Source organism: Carassius gibelio, chromosome B21 (genome assembly GCF_023724105.1).
Source record: "Carassius gibelio isolate Cgi1373 ecotype wild population from Czech Republic chromosome B21, carGib1.2-hapl.c, whole genome shotgun sequence".
NCBI classification, from domain to species: domain Eukaryota; kingdom Metazoa; phylum Chordata; class Actinopteri; order Cypriniformes; family Cyprinidae; genus Carassius; species Carassius gibelio.
This window is the reverse complement of record NC_068416.1, coordinates 20770610-20793405: the sequence shown is the minus strand read 5'-3', so window position 1 is coordinate 20793405 and position 22796 is coordinate 20770610. Positions and strand designations below refer to the sequence as shown.

The 22796-nt window shown below is 36.1% G+C and overlaps 1 protein-coding gene across 5 annotated transcripts; it reads right to left on the bottom strand.

The window, feature by feature from the left end:
- Positions 1 to 376: 376 nt before the first annotated feature.
- On the bottom strand, positions 377 to 21021 carry LOC127985865 (serine/threonine-protein kinase ULK1). 5 transcript variants are annotated; one of them, XM_052588065.1, is made up of 29 exons: positions 20746 to 21007; positions 20376 to 20633; positions 19920 to 20012; positions 19782 to 19823; positions 15485 to 15517; positions 14991 to 15027; positions 13040 to 13213; positions 12197 to 12270; positions 11988 to 12089; positions 11788 to 11846; positions 11621 to 11703; positions 11450 to 11500; positions 10747 to 10835; positions 9959 to 10127; positions 9764 to 9824; positions 9214 to 9303; positions 7072 to 7206; positions 6304 to 6446; positions 6111 to 6188; positions 5660 to 5889; positions 4937 to 5079; positions 4634 to 4749; positions 4352 to 4474; positions 4086 to 4258; positions 3816 to 3994; positions 3561 to 3679; positions 3221 to 3378; positions 2979 to 3114; positions 377 to 2889 (listed from the first exon to the last, which is right to left on the bottom strand). In XM_052588065.1, the coding sequence occupies exons 2-29, from the start codon at positions 20463 to 20465 to the stop codon at positions 2834 to 2836; spliced, it is 3036 nt and encodes a 1011-aa protein (XP_052444025.1). In that variant the 5' UTR covers positions 20466 to 20633; positions 20746 to 21007; the 3' UTR covers positions 377 to 2833. The 5 variants fall into 5 exon arrangements, with proteins under 5 accessions (XP_052444025.1, XP_052444026.1, XP_052444029.1 ...); XM_052588066.1 differs by having other exon boundaries at positions 20376 to 21021; XM_052588069.1 differs by having other exon boundaries at positions 4086 to 4255; positions 7072 to 7203; positions 20376 to 21008.
- Between the last annotated feature and the right edge of the window lie 1775 nt (positions 21022 to 22796).

Below are 22796 nucleotides of genomic sequence, written 5' to 3'. Positions count from 1 at the left end.
TAGAATTTTTATTTTTATATTTAAAAGTTTCATTTTACTTAAGGTTTTAGTTATTTTGTTGTGTTTTGTCCTTTTTATGTCCGTGGTTCATATTCATTTTGAATTAATTTAGTTTTAGTTAAGTGATTTTTCATGATTTTATTTTTATTTTTAACTATAATAACCCTGATTTACAGTTAATCATACTTATATATTCCTTTTAATAAATATAACTGTGATAACGTTCCAATTATCTTTAATAAAAAATATAATCATTAATTCATTTCTTCTAAAATGAAATTAAATATTTCACTATTAATTGTAAATATTTATCGGACTACAGCTAAAAAAAAAAAAAGCAAAAAGAAAAACCTAAAAGGAGGTAAAAACAAAGACATTTATTTCAGCTTTTCTCTTTTATTGGTGTTGTACTGTTTAAAGCAAAAAGTTACACACTATATAGACATGAAAGAGTGTATACAAGGCTTTTTACAGAACAAACAACTGTAAATGTTTATCAACAGTCACAACTAAGAAGGTTCATATCTTTGGTGGGGAGAGGGTGACGTAAAGCAAATCTCCATGCGTTTGTTAAATGTACAAGTTTTAAAGCGATAATTTACAATTCAGATTTACACGATACTGAAAGATCAAGGTGAAACACATGTATGTCTTTATTACTGGAGAACAAAATGAGGACGTCAGACATCAGTGTAGTGATGCAGAACTGCTGAGCTCACATATTGCAAGTTTTAGTGTCTGTAGATTAATGACAAAGTGATGCTTAAATCAGATGACCAAACACTTCATGCGGTAAACAGCGATTATAAGTGTCACGATACATCCAATGGTCATTTAGCAGTTGATGGATTTAACACAATTTTTATTTTATGCCTTTTAATAAGCACAAGAAATACATTTAATGCAGCATAATCAGAGAAAAAAAAATGCTATTGCTTTTTTAACAAAGTTGTTAAAACTGCAATTGAACTGGTATGTATGACAGCAAAAAATGCATGTTACTTTGATGGCAACTGGCCTTTGGAACTGAAAACAGAAATAATAGCTTATGTCTCACTATCATGACACCGCACTTCAGTTTATTCAAAGAAATCTAGTATGTATGATATTTAAACACACAAATACATTCACACACACATTAAAAAGTGAAGCAAAACGAAATCAATCTCACTGCATCCCAACCCAGTCAAATTCAACCAATCGAAACACAACTCTGACAATGTACAAAAAAAAGAAAAAGAAATAATTTTTTTTCAGTGTTTCAGTTTTTGCTTTTTTTCTTTAAAGGCACATTTTAAAAATGTTTTAAATATTTTTTTTCATGTACAACACAGTTGAAATAAGGCTAAAAAGCACTCACTATATAACTCTACAAAGAAAGTAAGGAAATGTGGTGTTCACACTAAATGGTCCGTTCGATTTTGAATGTCTTCTGCTTACCTAACAAAAGAGTCTTCAAACAGTGCAATCTAGAATTGACTACTATCTTAAGATCTGTTCTTTAAATACCTGCTTCAGATTATACACAGCTCACATCAGCAACAGCAACAACCATGCATGCACAACCCAAAAGGAAGTACATTCTGTCCTCAAAAAAACAAAAACAAAACAAAACAAAAAACACTAAAAATGGCCATTAAAGTCCCAGTTTAATCTAAATCAGGAACAGGACTGATCATCAGGGCACACATGTGATTCGGTATAATCAAGAGTTCCTTAAAAATTCAGCAGTTTTTGATGCCAACGGCAACCAATATTGAGCGGGCTGACATTAACACCGCCTTTATCTAATCTAGAAAAATTCACTAAAGATTTTTTGGCATAATATTTAGACCGAATAACAACTAAAATCCTCTGTAATTGCGCAGCAAATTTCTGTCTTGCCCTAATGCAAAAAAAAAAAAAAAAAACACCTACATTCAGACAAATGATTGCCAAAACCAAAATAAAAACACAATAATAGCTTTTAAAAAAAGAAGAAACTGAACAGGCCACAATAATAATTTCCTAGACATTTTAAGGAGGAAACAGGGACTTGACATGCTCTTACTTGGTAAACATTCACTAAAGTGCTACAAATGATTTAGCTGGCTTTATACAGTTTCCTTCTCAGGAACAATGACAATGTCTATTAAGTAATTGGCAAAACTAACACTTTTTTGAATGGCTTGTAATTTGGTCATTGAATTTCTGATTGAACTCCCCAGTGAGGGAGTATTTGGGCCTCTTATAACATTCAAATGGTGCACAGATCGCAACATTCATCCAAAGAGTGTATCTACTTCTAACTGGACATTTGGAATTAAACCAACCAACCAAACAAAATGACTTTAACTTCAATCACACAAAGCACTCCCAAATACACTATTAAATCACTTATAATCATCTTAATCGTGTTCTATAACGTCTCTCTGCTAGTTAATGTAGTGAATGGCCAGGTCCCTGACTACAAAACTAAGGAAACTCTAAGAAACTGATGTTCTGGAGTGGATAAACCTCATCTAAGATTGCACAACCCATTTATAACATGCAACCAAATCCTATGTGAGCCAACAAGTGCATTGAGCAACATGTTTATACTACACTTTAAACTCAGTGAGAGAATAATTGTTGATACAGGTCACAGGTGTTATTCTGTCCTTCTGTGTTTGTGATGATGTGAAGCGGCAACACATCCAAATCTTCGCATCTCTCCACCATAATGACATCAGCTGTCAATCAGGTTAACGTGGTCCAATCAGAGGGCTGTTCACTCCCCCACAGCACTGGAAAAAGATTGCATGAGGGAGAAACGGGAATCTTGATGGTGTAACAGCTGCATGGTGGAGAGGTTTTACACACAGAGACCCGACTGCAAGGCGCTGAGACGGCGTTCGATGCATTGCTTACCTACAGAGAAATATCATACTGGTTATGCGAATGATCTTAAAGTGACATCTTAAACGTTAAAGCATGCTGAAGTCTATTGTATTACTCACACTTGCTAACGCTGAGGATGTCAGCCTGATCTGTGAAGAGCAGAGACAGACCCTCCATAAGCAGCAAGGCCTTATGGTAGCGCTGAATTGATGCTTCCCCTTGATGAAACATCTCATCTAGAGCAGCCGTCTGCACCTGTAAAACCAGGCCACTTCTTAAAAACACTTGAGCAACTGTTTAAAGCCAACAATTCACGACAGAAAAAAGCCTGGAAGTCGTAATTTCCCAATGGTTTTCTTACCATCTGTACAGTGTGGCTGAAAAGGAGTCTCTCTGCGGTGATGCTGTTGATGTGGTCCATGAGTTTGTGTTTACGGGAGAAGAATCGCTCCAGCTGAGCGCTCAGAGAACGGCACGACATCACGCTGGACTTATACAGGTCATTCAGCCTCCTCACCACTGAAAGACAAAATATCATGATGAAAAACCTCCTCAGTTCCACTTTATGGACGTTTTTATTGACTTGCATGAAAACTACTGTTAGTATCAAGTATTTGTGCATTGGACAATGCAATTCTACTATATTTTAGCTCTATAAAACACTGTGCGTCAGTGTATCTACACCAGGTTTGTTTGCTGACCTTGTTTGACGGTGGTCGAGGGGTAGAGTTTTCCCTGCTTGATGCCTTCCATGGCTGTTTGTAGAGAAGATGACAGAAGCTCTGCAATCTTCATGTAAAGCACCAACTGCTCAGCATAACTGTAAAATAAATGCACACGCAAGTCTTCATTTCTGTTTTAATGATTTTTGACAACACTAGTGACACTGTCCTTCTGCTGTTAACATGTATAGCACAAACAGCAACTGTGATCCATTGCTAGAGAGATCTTCTCACCTCCACTCTCGGCTCAGAGAGCTGATCTGGTCGGCAACCAGGCTTTGCTGCTGGAGCAGGCTGGTGGAAGAGAGATCGGCCCGGGCATCCTCTCCACCCCGGGCTCCTGCCACCTCCACCATACAGCGAGCAAAGTCCAGCATGAACCTGAGCCTGCGCAGAGTCTCCGTGTGTTCTTGCTGCGGTGGAGAGAGAAGTGTGGCGTTGAACTCAAACATAAACTTGCTAACATGATCCTATCAAAAAGTAATGCACTAATTTAGTGCTTACCTCCATTAGGGTCTCCTCTGGTAGTTCAGGGGCTTCAAAAGTCACGGCTGAGATGGGGTCAGTAAACCCATAGCGGGGACTTGAGGGCCCCTCATAGCCATCCATACAAATGCCTGTCTGTGGGTAGCGGCTGGTGAGGGACCCTATAGGACTAATGGAGCTTGAAGAGCCTGCTGTGAGACATTGAGGGGCTTGGGTCAGCATTACAACGGAGGATCCATGTTAAATCTAAATAGAATCAAAACTGGAGGGGACATATAACTCACCTGAGTACTTCCTTGTGCGAGAACTCTGAGGAGGTGTTCCTCCACTGGGAGGAGATCCAACGGTAAACACCACTCGAGCAGGGCTACCTGAGCCCACCACGAAGCCTCCACCACCAGGTGGCGCTGTGAGCGGAACAACAAGACTGTGTTACATTGTATATACCTTATTAAAGACTGGAGTTACGGCTGACAAAATCACATTCACATTCTAAAATATATTAAAATGATAAAAAAGGTTAATTTAAACATTTATAAATTTAATACATTTGTCAACAAGATCACCTGTGATGTCTATGGCTCTGTCAGTGTTGAGATTCTCCATGCTGCCTCTTTCTCCTCGCTGCCCCCCAAACGCTGCCATCAGCAGCACATCAGATAGGCGGCTAGCACTCTGAGACCTGCCCCGACAAGAAAAAGAGTGAAGAAGATTATAATAGAGAAAGCAAAAAAGAGAAAAAATAAATAAATAAAAGGAGAAAGTAATGCAAAGGACAGCGAGGGTTGTATCAGCTTGAGTCCAGGGTTCCGTTCCAAAACTAGAAGAGCTGACTAGCTTCAATATCCATCCAATTCTTTTTTTCTTACCTCCTAAAGCCCTTCTTCTCCTCAGGCTGGTAGGCAGGTGACAAACTAGCCTCTCCCTGAGCTGGTCTGAGGCCCTGGTGGGTCAGAAACGTGACCATGTTCGGGGAACTCCGGGGCTTGGGAAACTCAAACGGGGGCATGGCCTGGGATGGAGAAAGAAGAGGACTTTTTTGTACATTATTTGTTTTCATTGATCAGATAGTATTCACAACAGCATTTAAAAAATCTGGGATCAAGAAGATAAAAAAAGTGATTTATTCAGCAAGAATGCATTAAATTAGTCAAAAATGGCAATAAAGACATGTATAATGTTACAAAACATTTTAATTTCATTTTAACCTGCCTATTGAAAGAATCCTTAAATGAAAAAATAAAAAAGCTAAATATAAGAAATCTTTCTTGTGCACCAAATCAGCACATTAGAATGATTTCTGAAGGATCAGAAGTGACCCCGAAGACTAGAGTAATGATGATGAAAAACATTTAACAAAAATAAATTACATTTTAATATATATTAATGCAAACCAGCAAAAAAATAAAATAAAAATAAAATAAAATATTGCACAATATTACTGTTTTTACTGTTTCAAATAAATACAGCCTTTGAGAGCATAAGTGACTTCTTTCAAAAATATATAAAACAAAAAATCTTGGAAACCCCCAACTTTCATCAAGAGTTTATACTGAGAGCTCATGGACATACAAACCGACATGAAATCTTACTCTGGAAGGAGAACCCAGGATGGTTGGTAGGGGGTTGCGTTGCATAAGTTCACTGAGCCTGGGTGAAGAGTGCATGGTCCTAAAGGGCATCATGTTTCCCTGAGGGGCCACCACCGGGTCTGAATGCTGCTTCCTGATCTTCTGCCTGCACCCACCAGCCGCCTCCAGCAAACAGGGGGCACTGTTGAGCCGAGTGCCCAGACCCTGCTGCTGTGGCCGAGCCTTGGTTTCTAAACAGACAGGAAGGGGTTCAAAAGGAGTCATCCAAAAAAAAAAAAAAAACCCTAATGAATAACATTCACATTCTGGGAAGAGCTGAAAGCAATTGTTTCCCAACTTTTTTGACATGCACAATATTTACCAAAGGGAAAGTAATTAGGCTACGAAATACTGTCAAGCCATTTAAAAAAAATGACAAAATAGTATGCAAACAGAGGAAAAATGATTTTACCTCCACCCCGAGAGCCCCTGTGACCCATTTCTGCAGTTGTTGGGCAAACTTGGCCTGGCAACTCAGGAATTGTGCCCACTTTCGAAACGAAAGCAAAGTAGAGAAGGACAGACAGAGTAAGTAAAGAAGCACAAGGGTTCTTAAATCATCTTTAGCTAGTGACATGACTAGGTCAAAAGAAAGCATCCCTCACCCTGTGGAGAGAGCTGGAAGGGTTTCGCGCCTCCTGTAGACAGCCTGCGGGAAGTGAGAGCAGAACCAGACTGAGGAGGTGAAGGCCCTGTCCTTCCACTAGCCAGAAAGCTCCCGCTACCACATCTCTGGACCGTGCCATACCTGCCAAAGAAAGACAGAAGGAAGGAAGAAAAGAAAGAGAGAAAAGAGAAGAAAATTAAATCAACATTTGCCAACTGAACTGAATAAAAGTTAGATGCAAAACAATTCAAATTTGAATAAGGAAACAGAAATTCAAGGAAAAGCATGTACTACTTTATTTGTATTTAATATTTTAAAATTTTCGGTATGAATTACCACTTTATAATACAAACAAAAAATATTTCTAGAAAATTTTATTTAATTATTTTTAATAAATTAACTTCCGTTTTACAGACCATGTTGTAACAATACTATCAAAAACTATTTACATTAAAAAAAATTGTGATACAGTTTGGCAAAATTAAGGGTTAAATTAAGTTTTAATTGCTCAATTAACAGCACTGAACTTAAAGAACATTGAGTATATAGAAGTTTAGAGGAATACATCTTTTCGCTTGAGAAGAATATTATTTTACATTTGGCAAAACTTGTGTTACACCCAAGAAATGCCTCTGTTGTGTAAAAGTGTTGACCTTCTTTGAATTAAAATTCAGTCAATGCCTCTTTTTGTCATTCCAAATCAACTTTTGTGGAGCATGGCCAAGTGAATTTCAAGGAGGAAATACCAGGAATGTCTTTCACTCACTGTGGAGAGCCCTCTTGACCTGGGAACTGGAGGTTTTGCTCCATGCGCTGGTAGTTGTGAATCTGTGAGGGGACTGGAATGGGTACGGACTGCCCATAGTTGCCATAGTTACTCCCAGAAATCTCACTCGGCCTGCTAAGAATGAGGTGGAAATAAAAAAACAGAGGGAGGACCAAAGATATGGAGCAAATGAACAAATAGAAAGAGAAACAGACAGAAAAAAGGGAAAACACAAAAGCACAAACATCAGTATCTTCTAGCACCCGATCGATAAGATAAAATAATTTTAGATCTCATTTCTGGAGAGAAGCAGAGGCTGGGAGAGATCTATGACTGCCTATTGTGCGAGGCTGCGGGTTTCATGGGCTGTGTTTAATAATGAAGGACAACAGGACGATCTGTGCCCATCAAAGATGCAATCCTCAAGCCAATCTAGGACTCATTTCCCTTGTGGCAAAAGCTCTGAACTTCAATGACCCAGAAACCAAAGAGTGAAAAGATTAGCCTTTGCTACTAGACAGGAAAAATCATTCTATGTCTTGCTGCTACATGTAGAAACTGTGACCTAAAAAGGCCTGTGCTGATAGACGATAGTATCGTGTATCGACGATAGTCAGAGATATCGACGGAAGCAGATCTCTCTGTCGATATTAGGCTCATTCTCCTATTAATGTATTAAATTATAATAAAAACTATTCTTGTTTTTATTAGGCGGCCTATAATAATTTGGCCATCAAAATGCCCAGCTATTTCATTTCAGCACCACATTTCACACACACACACACACACACGCTCGCCCGCGTGTGCGCTCATAAGAGGATTAGAGCCTGTAGGTGAAGATGTAACGCTTTGACTCGGATAACTCATTAAATCCATGAAATGAAAGAGAGAAAACAAGGAGTTGGTGTCCCACACATTTAACTGCTGGTATACAGCAACGCACTCTTCTCATATATGAGAGATTAACACTTTCTTGGCGTTACAAATAAAGTAAAGACCGAACTTATCATCCATAGTGGTTCTCATGTAGTCTTTCTACGTCATCACCACATAGTGTGCATTATAAGTTAGGTGATCAGTCTCCTAAAGGACACACCACACTATAATGTGATGCATGCAAAATGCATAATTTTGGCCGTTACAAAGTCTCCATCCACAAACAGATGTACATCGTCTGCAGATATAAGGTATTTCAATGCATTTTAACATGTAATGTGAATGGCCTATATATGTGCAATATTTTAAACCAGCCCTCACTAACTGAGTTTAATGTCACAGTTATGTTAGTATGCATCTCATTCTTGTTTCTGTGGTGGTAAGTCGGTCTCGTCATGAGGTGCGCGGTCCGGAGCGCTGTATGACTGATGCAGTTCAATTCAACTTTACTCCAAATATATCAACTTACCGGTTTTGAATACTTTATATTTAACGTGTTCATTTATGTCCAATATTAGTGTTAAACTGTTGGACTTAAAAGAAATCTTCTATTGATCTTCACCGTTGACTGATTTTGCAGAATAATTTTGACTGATAACTTACGTTCGCAGATGCAGCACATTTGTCACAGGATGCGCGATATGAACTAGCTGTTTTAAATACGGTATTTTTATATATTTATCATTAGTTTATCAGTGTATTTGAAAGTATATATTTTCAATTATTGGTGATTCCATAGTTCACCAAATAGTTATGCTATGACAAGAACAAAGAGTCTCTCTCTTGCTCCACCCATGCACGATAATATCGTGTATCGTCGATCCCACAGGCTGACGATATGACGATTTGAAAAATGACCATATGGCCCAACACTCGTTTCTACTCGTAACTTGCATGTAGGGATGTGCAAAACTACATATTTTTCTAAATGCACTGGTGGGTTCTCTGAATCTTTCAATACACCAATTAAAGCACCAACTAAAACATAAACAAATTAAATAAACATTTATATAAAAAATAGATACAAATAAAATAAATAAATGTAAACTTAAATAAATATACAAAAAGTAAAAAGTAAAAAGTAAAAAAAAAAAAAGACTGGACACCTATCATGACTCATCCTGTTTGCTTAGAAGAAAACAGCTGAAATGCCCTGACATGAAAAGGTCATTTTGTTAGTCATTTTTCATCCGACTGTGTTCTTACCCGCTGGGTCCTGGAGAGCTGCTGTAGGAGGGAGAACGTGGCGGGGTTTTTCCTTGACTGCATTGACCTCCAGACGCCAGAAGAGAACTCCTAAAGCAGGAGAGAGATGGAGAACATTAGCAGTGGATTCATGCAAAATGATACTATAGAATATGTAAGCATGGTTAATTAGTGAGGGAAATTTACTCCATTGAAGTGTATCAAACTGAAGATTTAATTATGCAAGCCGTACAGGCTTTACAACCAACCATAAATAATATGCCAAGTGTGTGCAGTTTCTTATTTTATATATTACCATTCCAAAGTTTGTTTGTTTTTTTGCCAAGAAAGAAAATTGTTCTCTTTTTTTCAGAACTAATCAAGAGTGATTTATAATGTTAAGTTTTTATTTCAAATAAATGCTATTCTAATGAACTTTCTATTACTCAAAGAATTAAAAAATGCCCCAGGAATCAAACCTGGTTTTTAAATTTGTATTATAGATTAACTTTTATAGTCAAGCAGGAAAGAGATTTTGTGGGTTCTGTGAACAGTTGAAGTGAGCTCTTACCCACTATACATCAGACTGTCCTGGAGAACCTTTCCTGTCGGCATCTCACAGGTAAGCTCACCTAAAAAGACAGAGGGGAAAAAAGATGATAAATGCCCAGAGATCCCACTTTAACAGGACGGTAACAATGTTTGTTAAATGAGGAGAAAGAAAAGAAATATAATAGCTGGCAGGACAAAGTTCTCGCAGGCTTACTGGGGAAATGAGCTGGAACCATGACAAAATCATCAGTGTCACAAGACGAGTTCTTGCTACTGCTGCCGCCTCCGCCACCTCCCGAGTCCTTCAGCAGGAATCCTGGAGAATCCTGGGTAGGGGAGGCTAACGCCTTTGCACGGACCTGCTGGATTTCTGCAAGGGATTGCTACAAAATATAAAAGAGAATGAGTTCTGAGAGTGACATAGTCCTGGCTGAATCATTAATATCCAGTCCAGCTAAAACCAGGTATCATTTCTGAACACGAGATCATAAAAATAGCCTTTTTTAAAAAGGCAATTTGAGACAGCATATATTTACAAAAATATAAACATTATAATACTCTTGATGGAATATACTTAAATATCATTTATTGTTCGTCAGCAATAGTAGTGTATGTATTCTTCTTTAGGCAAATGCTAAAAAAAAAAGCTTTTTTTAAATCAATTAATATTTAAATTGATGATAACTGAAATGAAGATTGAAGATGAAGATGATTTCTTTGCTGTTAAAGCCCTGACCTCTATAAAGCATTCTGATACCATGAGACCCATAAAATACCACAAAACACAGAGCTGATTAACATGTGGCTCCTATCACGGATTGGTTACAAGCCACCATAAAATGTTAAGAAAGTGCATCTTTGTTTGAGAAGGCAGCTGGCTGCTGTGCTTATTTATCTTCATGTCTGTGACAAACTCCTGACACTCCAACATTTATTAGTGCAGCTGACACAATGAATCACCACTGAACATGGACATGAACACACACACACACACACACTTACAGGAGGAGAGGCCAGGTGTGAGGTCGACGAACTGCTGCATGAGCTTGCAGAGGCTGAATTAGGAAAGCAAGTCACGGTCACTGGAGCAGCTGTGAAGAACACAGACACACATTTCCAGAAATACAATGACAATCATATATTTTTGCTTTCTAATTAGTTTATATTCAAATCACTGGAGTAAAACTCAAATAATGAGTTAAATCATATTTAGCTGTCTCCTCTATTTAGTAACCCAATAAATAAATAAACACCCAAAACACAAAAAATGTATTCTCACATTATGACCATGTTATGGCATCCTGTATGAAAAAACTATTCATTAATATTTTTGTTTATTTAATGTGAAATGGAAATTACAAGCCAACATTTAGTCCCAATTGTGTTACCCCTACTGACTTAAATTAACATTCTGGTGTTGCAATTATTCTAATTAATTATGCTTTAACAGTTACATTTTTTTTGATATACACGGATTCATTTTTTTTCATTTACAAAGTTTAGAAAAAAGTCTGTTTATTTAATATTAATAGAAAATAATCATGGTATTAAACAAATTTTAGTAGCAAGGATGCAAAACCGAAAAAAATAAATAAAACAGCTTAAATAATATTTAATTTAACAATAATCGTTTTCTAAAGATTAAGCATTACTGATCATTTAAAATGGTCAAAACACAGTTTTAAATGGCAGTGCAATAACTCACACTTCTTCATAGATGAGCTTGCCTCCAAGAAAGGGTGCCTGAAGAATTCATCTATAAAAACACAAATATTTCACAATCAGCTTAAGAAGAATGCATGATTGCCAAAACTAAACTTATAAATAGCAAACATCGCCTCGTCATATAGTGGACATAGACACTCAGGATACTGACCAAAGTCCATACGGTCCTTATGGTTCCTCTGCAGGAGGCCAAGCAGCAGGTGTCTGAGATGGCTGGAAGTTTCTCTGGGAATGCTGTAGAGAAAAAGCAGAATCTGTACTCCCAAACTAATCTGAAAAGTATCATTAACTATCAGAATCAATAAGAAATGGACATACTTTGGGCTAAGAGTTTTATTTTTCTCATAAAACAATCTGAGGTCCTGGGGACTGCTGGCCTGAAGGATGGACAATCACAACAAACTTAACATCGCAAAACAAGTACTTTTTATATTATTGCTTTCTTCCTAATGCCGTAATATCTCAGACTTGAAAGTGACGTCATCTATATAATAAACTATAATTAGAATGGTAAAAACCTGAAATGGAGCTTTCCCAGTCAGGCACTGAAACACAATGGTCCCTATACTCCACAGGTCAGCCTTGGCATCATAGGTCTGTGACATAATAACCTCAGGTGCCTGGCGAATAGCATTTCAGAGTTACAATAAATGAGATATAATGAGAATAATCACAATGATGCACATGTATATGATAAGTCTGAAAAGGAAATGTAAAAATTTTGTACCATGTACATGGGGGATCCACAGAGTGTGGCGGCCATCATGTTGTTCTGCAGGTACCGTGCAAAGCCAAAGTCAGCTGAGGAGACCAAAAGAAGATTTTACAAACTGCTGTGCTGGTGGACTATGGGTAATGGCAAAACAGGTGTAGATAAAAGAGAGTACTTAAATTTTAACAAACACTTATTGGTCTATTCTGTTACCGATATTTGCCACTTCCTCTCTTATTTGAATTTTGCCATCAAAATAGATAGTATTTTAATCATATTTTAAATCAGTTCAAAAACACCTGCATTAAGTTTTATTGCTGCATCATCAAATAATTTCTAATGAACATGGATTGGATCCATTTAACATTCAACAGGCCTACATAAACACAACAGAACAAAGATACATATTAAATAAAAAGTGCTTTTTAGGTAGGTTAAACAGTTTTCAGATACAGAAATAAAGTAAACAAACGTAAAATAACTTAAATGTATAAATTAAAAGCATATTAATCCTTCTTTATTGTAACAGACTTCATTATGACTCATGTTCTAATTTGTTTTTGTATACATTTTTATATTTTTTGCACGTTTAAATATGTATATATTATCATATGCACTGAGACGGGAGCGGTATGTATCAACTCGTCTAAGTTGAGGGAAGAACATAGTGGAATATGGAAAATCAGTGGCGTTTTCTTTAAGCAGAACACAAACAGAATGTTAAAAATAAGGCTTGGTTAGCAAAAGCCAGACTTGCTTAAGCATATGGACACAGTATCTACAGTTTCTAATGCTCTGAAAGTTGAAAATGTATAAACGATAAACTAGAAGAAAAAACACTGGCACTGGCTCACACACCTATCTTGATGCAAGTGTTATTGGAGTTGGACTTTCGGCCTGCAGGAAGGGACAACAGGATGTTCTGGGGTTTCAGGTCTCTGTGGATGATCCCCTTGGCCTGAAGGACCCTCATGGCCCCCGCGATCTGCTGCAGGAATACTCGGATGGTGTCTTCACTTAAAGTGCCCTTAGCTAAAAGAGCATTAGAGTAAAGATGAGTTCACTGGGGCTGGGCAATATATAGCTATTGAATGTTTACAATATATTAATACGATTTTGCTGGAGATACAAAACAAAGCAGCATTATTACAGTTGACATAAATTAAAATAGTTAAATGTAATTTAACAGTGTGGGCAATAAACAATACTGTTCAAATGTTTGATTTGTTTTGTTTTTATGCTTAAAATTACAGTGAAATACTACAATTTAAAATAACTTTAATATTGAATATATTTTAAAAAGCAATTTATTACTGTACTAGCTAGTATCAGTTACTCCAGTCTTCCAGTGTCATGTGATCCTTCAGAAATCATACTCAGATAATGCTCAAGAAACATTACCGTATTTTCCGGCACTTTTTTTTCATAGTTTGGCTGGTCCTGCGACTTATTGTCAGGTGCGATTTATTTATAAAAATTAATTTGACATGAACAAAGAGAAATTAACTAAGAGACATGAACCAATAGAAAACATTACCGTCTCCAGCCACCAGAGGGAGCTCTATGCTGCTCAGTGCTCCTGTAGTCTACACTGAAGACATAGAGCGCCCTCTCGCGGCTGCAGACGGTAATGTTTTCTCTTGGTTCTTGGTTCTAAATAAATGCGACTTATAGTCCAGAGAGACTTATATGTTTTTTTTCCTCATCATGACCTATTTATGGACTGATGCGACTTATACTCAGGCGCGACTTATAGTCCGAAAAATGTGGTACTTAGTATTATCAAATGCTGAACACAGCTGTGCTGCTTAATATTTTTTGGGGAAAATGATACATTTTTCTCTATTCATAGTATGACCAAAGTTCAAAGAAAAATTATTCGTTTGAAATATAGACTTTTTTTTAACATTTTAAAATGTCAAATATAATTGAATGCATCCTTGCTGAATTAACTATTCATTTATTTTTAAAATACATCTAGCCTAACTGACCCCAATCTTTTCAATGGTAGTGCATCTTGACATTTAACTAGATTGTTAATGAATTTATGTCTTCCCATTCACAATAAGTATTTAACCATTTAAGTAATTTCAGATCAAATTCCTAAATAGAATACCATCAAAAAGCACAGAGATAATGTTTTCTATTAAGTCACCTGGCCTTGACTTAACTACACTATTTTTACAGTTTATGTAACATATTGTAACCAGTTACAAATTTTACAGGCAAATCAAATGCAAATTCAACCTGCAATCCTTTTATAGTGCTAAGAAAGCACTGCATAGCTAACGTCTATAAATTCAAATACTACTGCATATACAAGCAAAGCAATATGCTGTAGAGATTCGCCTTCTTTTTTTCTCATGTCAAGATTCCATAAGAAAGAAAACGGTTGTGTCTGGACTTTCAGAGCAACTGCTTCCTCTGAAAACAAGCTCACACCCTACAGTCAACAGTTGCAGCTTCCTCAGACCCGCTTTTAACAAAACATTCATACACAAACACACAAAACCCTAAACCCTTCTGGCCTAACTTCCTGAGCTTGGTTTTGCATGCTTTTGATATAAACTGATATCACTTTTTATATCACGCAAACAAAATCTGCAAAAAACCTTAGTAATTAAAGCCAAGTCGAACATCCCTACTTTATCAAAGCAGAATTTTACTCCAATCAAATTCAAATGATGTATTATTAAGAGTGAACACATAATTTAATAAAGAAGGCTGGTGTGTTGAGAATCTAGAGAGCAAATAAAAAAACAAAAACAAAAAAAGGGTCAAAGCATGATAAATTAAATGTACCACTTACAGTGCAAGTAGTCAGCCAGATCTCCCCCATTGCAGTACTGCAGTTAAAGAAAGAACATTGATCTTTTTATTATGAATAACAGCACCACACAATGCTGAATGACAAAAGCTGCATCTGAATGGGGCTTAGTTCACTTCACAGAGAGAGACAATTCAGATGCATATTAAAACTCTTCACTCAGAAAAGATGGGCTGTTATTTCCTATCCTGTTATCCTTTGTGCACCACTGATGGGCTTCCCAGTGGCCCCATTGAAAGCCCCATAGAAAGGCATCTACAGGAGGCTGAGTCTCATAGCAATGGGAAAGATTTTACAAATCCTCCTCATGTCAAACAAAACAACCGGATTTAAAGTCTGTTTCTGTCTAATGGTGTTGTTATTAACTACTGCAGCTGTCTTCCATTGGCCCCAGGGCATGGCTAATTGCAAGCATTACCAGGTACAGGACAGACAAGATCAACAACAAAAGACACTGGGAAAACAGGCCCACTTACCTCCATCACTAGATACACAGAGCTTGCCGTTTCCTAGAAAGAAAAAAAAACAAAAAAAAACACAGAAGTAATTAGATTCAAAACTGAGACAGACAGGTGGCCAGAGCAGCAAATTAATTCATGTTCTTTAATATATATTCAAAAGATTCTGTGCATAACATATCATGTGTGGGAACATGTTTACAGAGGGCAGTGGAACTAGTGTTAACAGCTTATTTGAGTGCATTGTAAAACACTAATCCACATATGGCGTGAGTGTGTTTTTTCTGCACTGGGTCATAATGGGCTAATAAAGGCCAGGGGGAGGGCAAAGGTCATAGGCTTCGTTAGCATTGTACATTTTCAAAGATCAATGTGCAAACTGTGCAGTGGTGTGACAGATTTCTATTCAAGGCAGCCACAGCGCACACTATTGAACCTCAGTCAGACACAAGAGAGTATAAATACTGCTGATAATGTGAAATGTGAGTGGTGCTAAACACTATGCTCGGGTGTTGTGGGTGATTCCCAGGGTGTTACTTTGCAGTTGCTCTGGTTTGAGTGAATCTAGAGCATGCTCACAAATTACCTGCCAAAATGTAATATTGAACTGAGTAGAGGTTAACCAATATAGAAATTTTGGCTTATTTTTATTGTCATATACTGGCAAACATTAGCAAATTTACAGACTGGAAGTTTTTTTTTTCTTTTTTTTTTTAAAGATAATAAAAAAAAGTTTACAGTAGTAAACATTTAGTAATATAACAAATTAATGTAATTGTCAAAAATTCTGTCATGTACAGCAATTTGATATTCATTGTAAAAAATTTGACCTCTCTAAGATTTCATGTGTGTGTTATGAAATCATTCGAAAGATCAGATTACCCAGACTGAGTGATATTGACAGATCTGAATGTAAAACAATAAACATGCACAACTTTATTTATATATTTAATTAATTCTATATTTGTAGCAATAGCCAAAAATACATTGTATGGGTCAAAATATTCTAATGATTTTTGGCATAAGAGAAAAAATCAATCATTAAGTAAAGATCAAGTTCCATGAAGATATTTTGTAAAATTCCTACCTTAAAAATATAAAAAACTACATTTTTGTTAAGTAATATGCATTGCTAAGAACTTCATTTGGACAAATTTAAAGGTGTTTTTCTGACACAAACCATACATCAATGGAAAGCTTATTTACTCAGTACACTATATATATATGTATATATATATATATATATATGTATATATATATATATATATATATATATATGTATATATATATATATATATATATGTATATATATGTATATATATATGTATATATATATGTATATATATATGTATATATATATATATATATATATATATATATATATATATATAAAAGAACATAAGAATAATCTAAAAAAATTATTAACTATAAAAATGTTCTTCTGCATAACACATTTCAGGTGACTACTGTCTTTGATTGAGACAAAATTCATTTTTCAAAATACATACATATATATATATATACATATATAAGTAAATAAGCTTTTTCCACAGAAAAAAAAGAACCATACATGCAGGCATGGAACAAATAAATGATAACAATTTTCACTTTTGGGAGTCGGGACGAACTATTCCTTTAAGTATCATACCAATAGAAAAATCAACAAATACAAAATGCTTTTGAACCTGTTGATTCTTAAACAGACAACTACAAAGCAGCAATGCTAGTCTATAAGCTTTAGGGAAATAATTAACTAATACTTTATAAACACACACTAGCTATTAGTACAGAACTGTCTTCCGTACATGTGAACTGAATAATCAAACCAAATGCATGATAGGCTTCTTCGAAGTGGCCAAAGTGTAAAATATTCAACTATTCAGACAATCACTATCAGTCCTACAGCACAGGTTGCGTTTGCTATTGAGTTAGCTTTTATGGCACCATAATCCTGTTATTTCCCGAGCCCATGGCCGAGGCCTCTCGAAAAAATACAGAGTAGCCCACTTAGAACGTCCTTATCACTTAGCAACAGATGACCTCCCCCCTCGCCATGGTCGCCTCAACCAATGAGCCGAATAGACTGATCTGTGACTGGCATATGCTGCTGACTCAGCGTTGCTGAAGTTTTACTTTATGCCACTGAAGATAGACTCTAACCGACTGTGCAGCCAGACTGAAACTAAGCCAAACATCACTGTTTAATGACAACTAGCGCTTGAACGAGCTTGGCCATTCAGTTGGGAAAATCCAACAGGCCCAACATCACTCAGACAGTTTGGTGCCTGGATGATTGATGTTCATGTGGGTGATAAAGTGAGCTTTGCTTATGAACACAGCAGACCCATGAGATCTGCTGATGTTGGATTCTACCACAGGCGCAGTGGGGACCCTACTAAACTGGTTCTGAGATGACTACACGATTACTTTATTGCTCATCCCACTTCCAACACAACCGTTATATTTTAAATGTTATATTTGACCTAAACTGTTACTCAACCTGTTGAGAACCTATTTTTACACAGTTATATGTAAAGTTTTAGTTTTTTTTGCAGAGATGCCATAGAAGAACCAATTTTGGTTCCCCAACAAACCTTTGAGTGAACAGTTCTAAAAAGAACCAGTTTTTTACTCTTAGTGTGAAGAACATTTTTACAAACTAAAGAACCTTTTTTAAATGAGAAGTTCCCATGGATGTTAAAGTTTCTTGATGGAATCATTACTTTTATTTTTTAAAGTGGTTATAAACCTGATTCACTAAAAATAAGCAGTGCTCAAAATCTTGTTTTTGTTTTTGCAAGGAAAAGATGACCAGATTAACTCTTGCAAGGTTCATCTTGCACAAAAAAGCACAAGTTTTGTCACATGTGGCAAGGAGCCAAGCAGCTCACAGGCTCTTCTCTCCAGGATAGTGCAAGAACTACTCAAACTTCAATGGCATTCAATTCACAGACAGCCAACACCACAGTAGAAAGTGGTGTGACTATTCAGGAGATGTGAGAAGAGGTCAGCATGTGGTGGAAATGTGCCGAGACACTTGAGCTGTACCTTTTGAAAGCAACACCAGAGTGTGAGTCTTCTTTCACCAAATTGACATAACGTGGAGACAAAAGCAACATCAAACCTCAGTATAAACTGTAAATGTAAACTGTAAAAAAAAGTACAATGGTACTATGTAAACTGCATTTATATGGAAATCCTTCAGTTACATGGTATTAATTATTATTATTTTTTTTCATCCTATTTTTAATAACATGGGAATTAACTATTGTCAATCAAATGATTATGGTAATAATTCCAGTTGTGAGTAACAAACATTGTATTAAGAGACAAATCATATAATTTACAACTGTTAAATTCTACTCATTTTTGGGTCTCTTATGGGTTATGAACAAAATGAGGATCAGAAATGTTAATTTAATTTCATACTAACCCTTTAATAATAAAAACAAACAAACAAAATGTAATAAAAGTTTTGGCTTATTAATAATAATTAATTGTTATTATTGATTAATTTATTTTAAATTATTTAATAATAATAATTTATACCTATTTATAATAACATGGGAATTAACTATTGTCAATCAAATGATTATGGTAATAATTCCAGTAGTGAGTAACAAACATTTACATAATTTACAACTGGTTAGAAGTCCGAGTAGCATGTCTTTTTTACTCCCACTGGCTTGAACTTAGACCAATAAAACACGCCTGACACATTAACCTCAAGATGACCCCAGCGCAGTGCAAATACAGAGAACCCAGGTGTTTAAAAAACGTGTCAACTCTTCAATAAAACCATTTCACCAGTCTGGCTATACTGGTTTCACTTGCACCGTTGTAAGAAAGGCTTTTACTAAGTGCCAATGAACCCTGAATGCTGAATCGAGTGAGTAAACAATATCTCTTCCTGGTATTAAAAAAAAAAAAAGTGTTAGCATCTTATACTGCACATTTTTAGCATTTTCAGCATTCCACAATAAAATCATTGTAATTTTTAGATCTAAATGTATAATAAAATGTAAATGTGTAACCAAGACTCCAGTACCCACAATGCCATGCAACAGAGCCATTTAAAACAAGTGCACATGTCATGTCAATAGAAGAACATGTGACTGTTTTTAACCAATCAATGCAAAGGAAGTCATGATACAGCCTTGGGGAGGTAAAACATACATTCAAACCCTCTTTAGCCCATTATAACAACTACAATATTTGTATTTAATAGTATAGTATAATAGTAAAAGTAAGGTTGTAACAAAACCACTTTCTCTAGACAACTGCATTAAAAACTGTAATGTACAGATCAACCAACCTGGAAGTCATGCAATGCAACAATGTTCTCATGTTTCAGTTCCTAAAGAAAACAAATAAGAATTCATTTCCACACAAATGCTTTATTATTATGTAATGGAAACGCAGTGCATTGCCAGCCAAGACAACCAAAATGTACCTTCAATATCTTTATCTCTTTCCCCAGAAGAGTCTGAGATTTGGCCAGATTCTTCTTGTTTATGCATTTGACGGCAACTTCCCAATCATGCTTCTGAAAAATACAATGATTTTAGCTGTTAACCATAATCATTTTGCAGTCTACATTGTATTTAACATATCTGACCATAGACACAGATCTGTTGTTTCACAATCTCTGATTAGAAGTCATCTCTAAAAACTAAAATGACACATTAAAAGCTTGAAAATGTATGTAATTATATGTAATGGGTTTTAATGCGTATCTATCTATAATACTAGACATTTAATCTTTTATTCTAGCCTCCATCTGTTGTGCTAGAGGTCTTTAAGGTGGTATGCCAGTTCTGCAACCAGTATGTATACATAAGGCACAATGACACCACTGCATGCAGACGGAAATTTTGCAATATACTTTTTTAAAATGATATTTTCTCACCTCTCGATGCCTGCCTTTGAATACCACAGCGAAGGCACCGTGTCCTACGAGGTCCTTCCTGCTGAATTCGAATTTCCCGACAGTCTCCATCTCCCTGCACCTTGATTATTTATGTGAACTAAAGCAGGCCCACAAATAACCTCTTTCTGCTTCCCTCTTCTCCTCTGTCTGGACCAGGCTGCTGGAAAGTTGAACCCCACTTCTGCGTGCCATGGGCAGCCTTTCTTTACAAATACCCCTCTCCTCTTTCATGATATCCTGGAGGTGAAGAGGAGATCTATTCCTTTTAATTATGACACTTCCCCATGCCGACAAACCACCTGTCGTGGTGGGAAAATAAAGAAAATCGAGCTATGCTAAAAAATACCACCTTAAAACGCTAGCGATGGGTTTGTTTGTGTACATCCGATGTTGTTAGCAGAGATGTTGTCAGCTGTGCTAATATCCTCGCGTTCGTGTGTACATCAGGCTCGCAGAGTCGCGATTGTATATAACTCGCTTGTCTTTTTACTAAATATACCTGAGATATCTAAAAAGCTCGCGCAAGATTTGTCTGTTTGTCTCAACAAAGACCTCTGTTTAGTCGAGGTCTGCAGCGCCGCGCATGCGCACTACCGTTTCACCCAGGATCGGTGTTGACGTCAACGAAGCGATGTCACGTTCGCGTCAATGTAACGCAACACAAAAATAAACAAAAAGCAAACGCACATGAAATTAAGTGAAATGAATTAATGAGATGTAAATAATTTTGTATTTATATTAATATCAAAAAGTAGACTGCAAGAGAATCAGGTTGTTATGTTAGTGGAATTTAGTCGGCATTATAGGCTAGATCATCAGTAAATCATCCATTAACGTAAAACTTTCCAGCTTTTTAAATTTTCACTGGAAAAAAAAAGTCAAATCAACAGTAACACTATAACGTTGGGCATGAAATACTTTATTCTGCAGAATAGCGTACTTCAGGTGCCATCGTGTGGAGTAGTATGGAATAGCAAAATGATTGGCCGGACATGAAAATACTAACGTAGACAGACGGCAAAAGAAAAATGTAGGGGCAAAAAAATTAAATAAAACAACAGCTAATGCTGCTTTATGTAAATTGTAGAGTTTTTAGTGCATAGTTTAAAGTGGAGACATCATTGTTTAAAAGATTTAATTTTAAAACCGCTCATATGAGACTTATCTAAATATTGAGAAAATAGCCTTTAAAGTTGTCCAATTTAAAGCTCTTAGCAACACATATTACTAATAAAAAATTATGTTTATATATATAAATATTTAAAATAGGAAATTTAAAAAATATATTCAGAACATGATCTTTACTTAATATCCTAATGATGTTGGGCATAAAAGAAAAAAAATAAAATTTTGACCCATACAATACTACAAACATATATAGAGGCTATTTGCTGAATATTTGTTTACAATTTTAGCAGTAAGATAGACTCTGTTAATGGGCAGTTTAAAGAAATGACCTTTGTAGTCTTCATTTTTTTACTCTACCTGGAAAGTACATTCACTGCAAAGATGAAAACTGAATACACAGTCAAGGATAAGTATTTTGCTTCACTAGAAGGTAAGCATCTCAGCAAGCATACAACATAAAAATGGAAATAACTATGGAAAAAAAACGTGAATATGGTAATCATTCAATTTTAAAGAAATTAATACTTTTATTTGGAGAAAACACATTTAATAATGCAAATAATGGCTTTTACACTGTTCCAAAATTTGCAGATTTCATATAAACATGACACTGAAGAATATAACGCTGCTGAAAAATCAGCTTTACCATCACAGGTATAAATTTCATTTTAAAAATCATTAATATAGAAAACTGTTATCTTAAATCATAATAGTATTTAACAATTTTACTGTTTTGCTTTATTTCTGATCAAATAAATGCAGTATTGGTGAGCATAATGCCTCAATCATAATCTACTCCTTAATCTACTCCTTTTTTTGTTAAACCACAAGAGGGTGCTGCAGGCTTGCAAAAAACTCAAAGCCTTGGGGACAACAACTTCTTCAATGCAAAAGCTTGGCAGCTGGAATTGGTCTGGGGACGAGTCATTTGGAAGATCTAGCTGAGAGCATGTAGCATCCTGCATTGTGACCCATTTCAACAAGGTTACTTAAAACTCTTTCATGTTTTGAATCTGATATGCTTGGCCCTTGCCCTTCATGGAGTGGAAAGGCAAGTGCTGGCAGTACTTCATAATGGTGAAAGCCATAAAATTGCTTGTGTGTCGGTTCCTTTTATTCTTGTTGCTCCTGATCTCAACAACAGCCCTGTTTGTTCACGTTTAGGGACCCAGTCCGGTCAAATTTTTGTACTCGAGGGTCTTTCATGATCAGTCACTTTGCATCAAAAAGACTTCACCTGAACAAGATGGAAATCCATGTTATAGACGCCAG

Bases quoted from the DNA above. Each gene is read 5' to 3' on its own strand.
- LOC127985865 (XM_052588066.1), bottom strand. From the start codon at position 20,465: ATGGAGACTGTCGGGAAATTCGAATTCAGCAGGAAGGACCTCGTAGGA. The intron at 13,214-14,990 runs GTAAGTGGTACA...ATGCTCTTTTAG, and splicing joins TCTGGCTGACTACTTGCACT to CTAAGGGCACTTTAAGTGAA. The intron at 9,825-9,958 runs GTAAGCCTGCGA...CTGTCTTTTTAG, and splicing joins GGTTCCAGCTCATTTCCCCA to GTGAGCTTACCTGTGAGATG.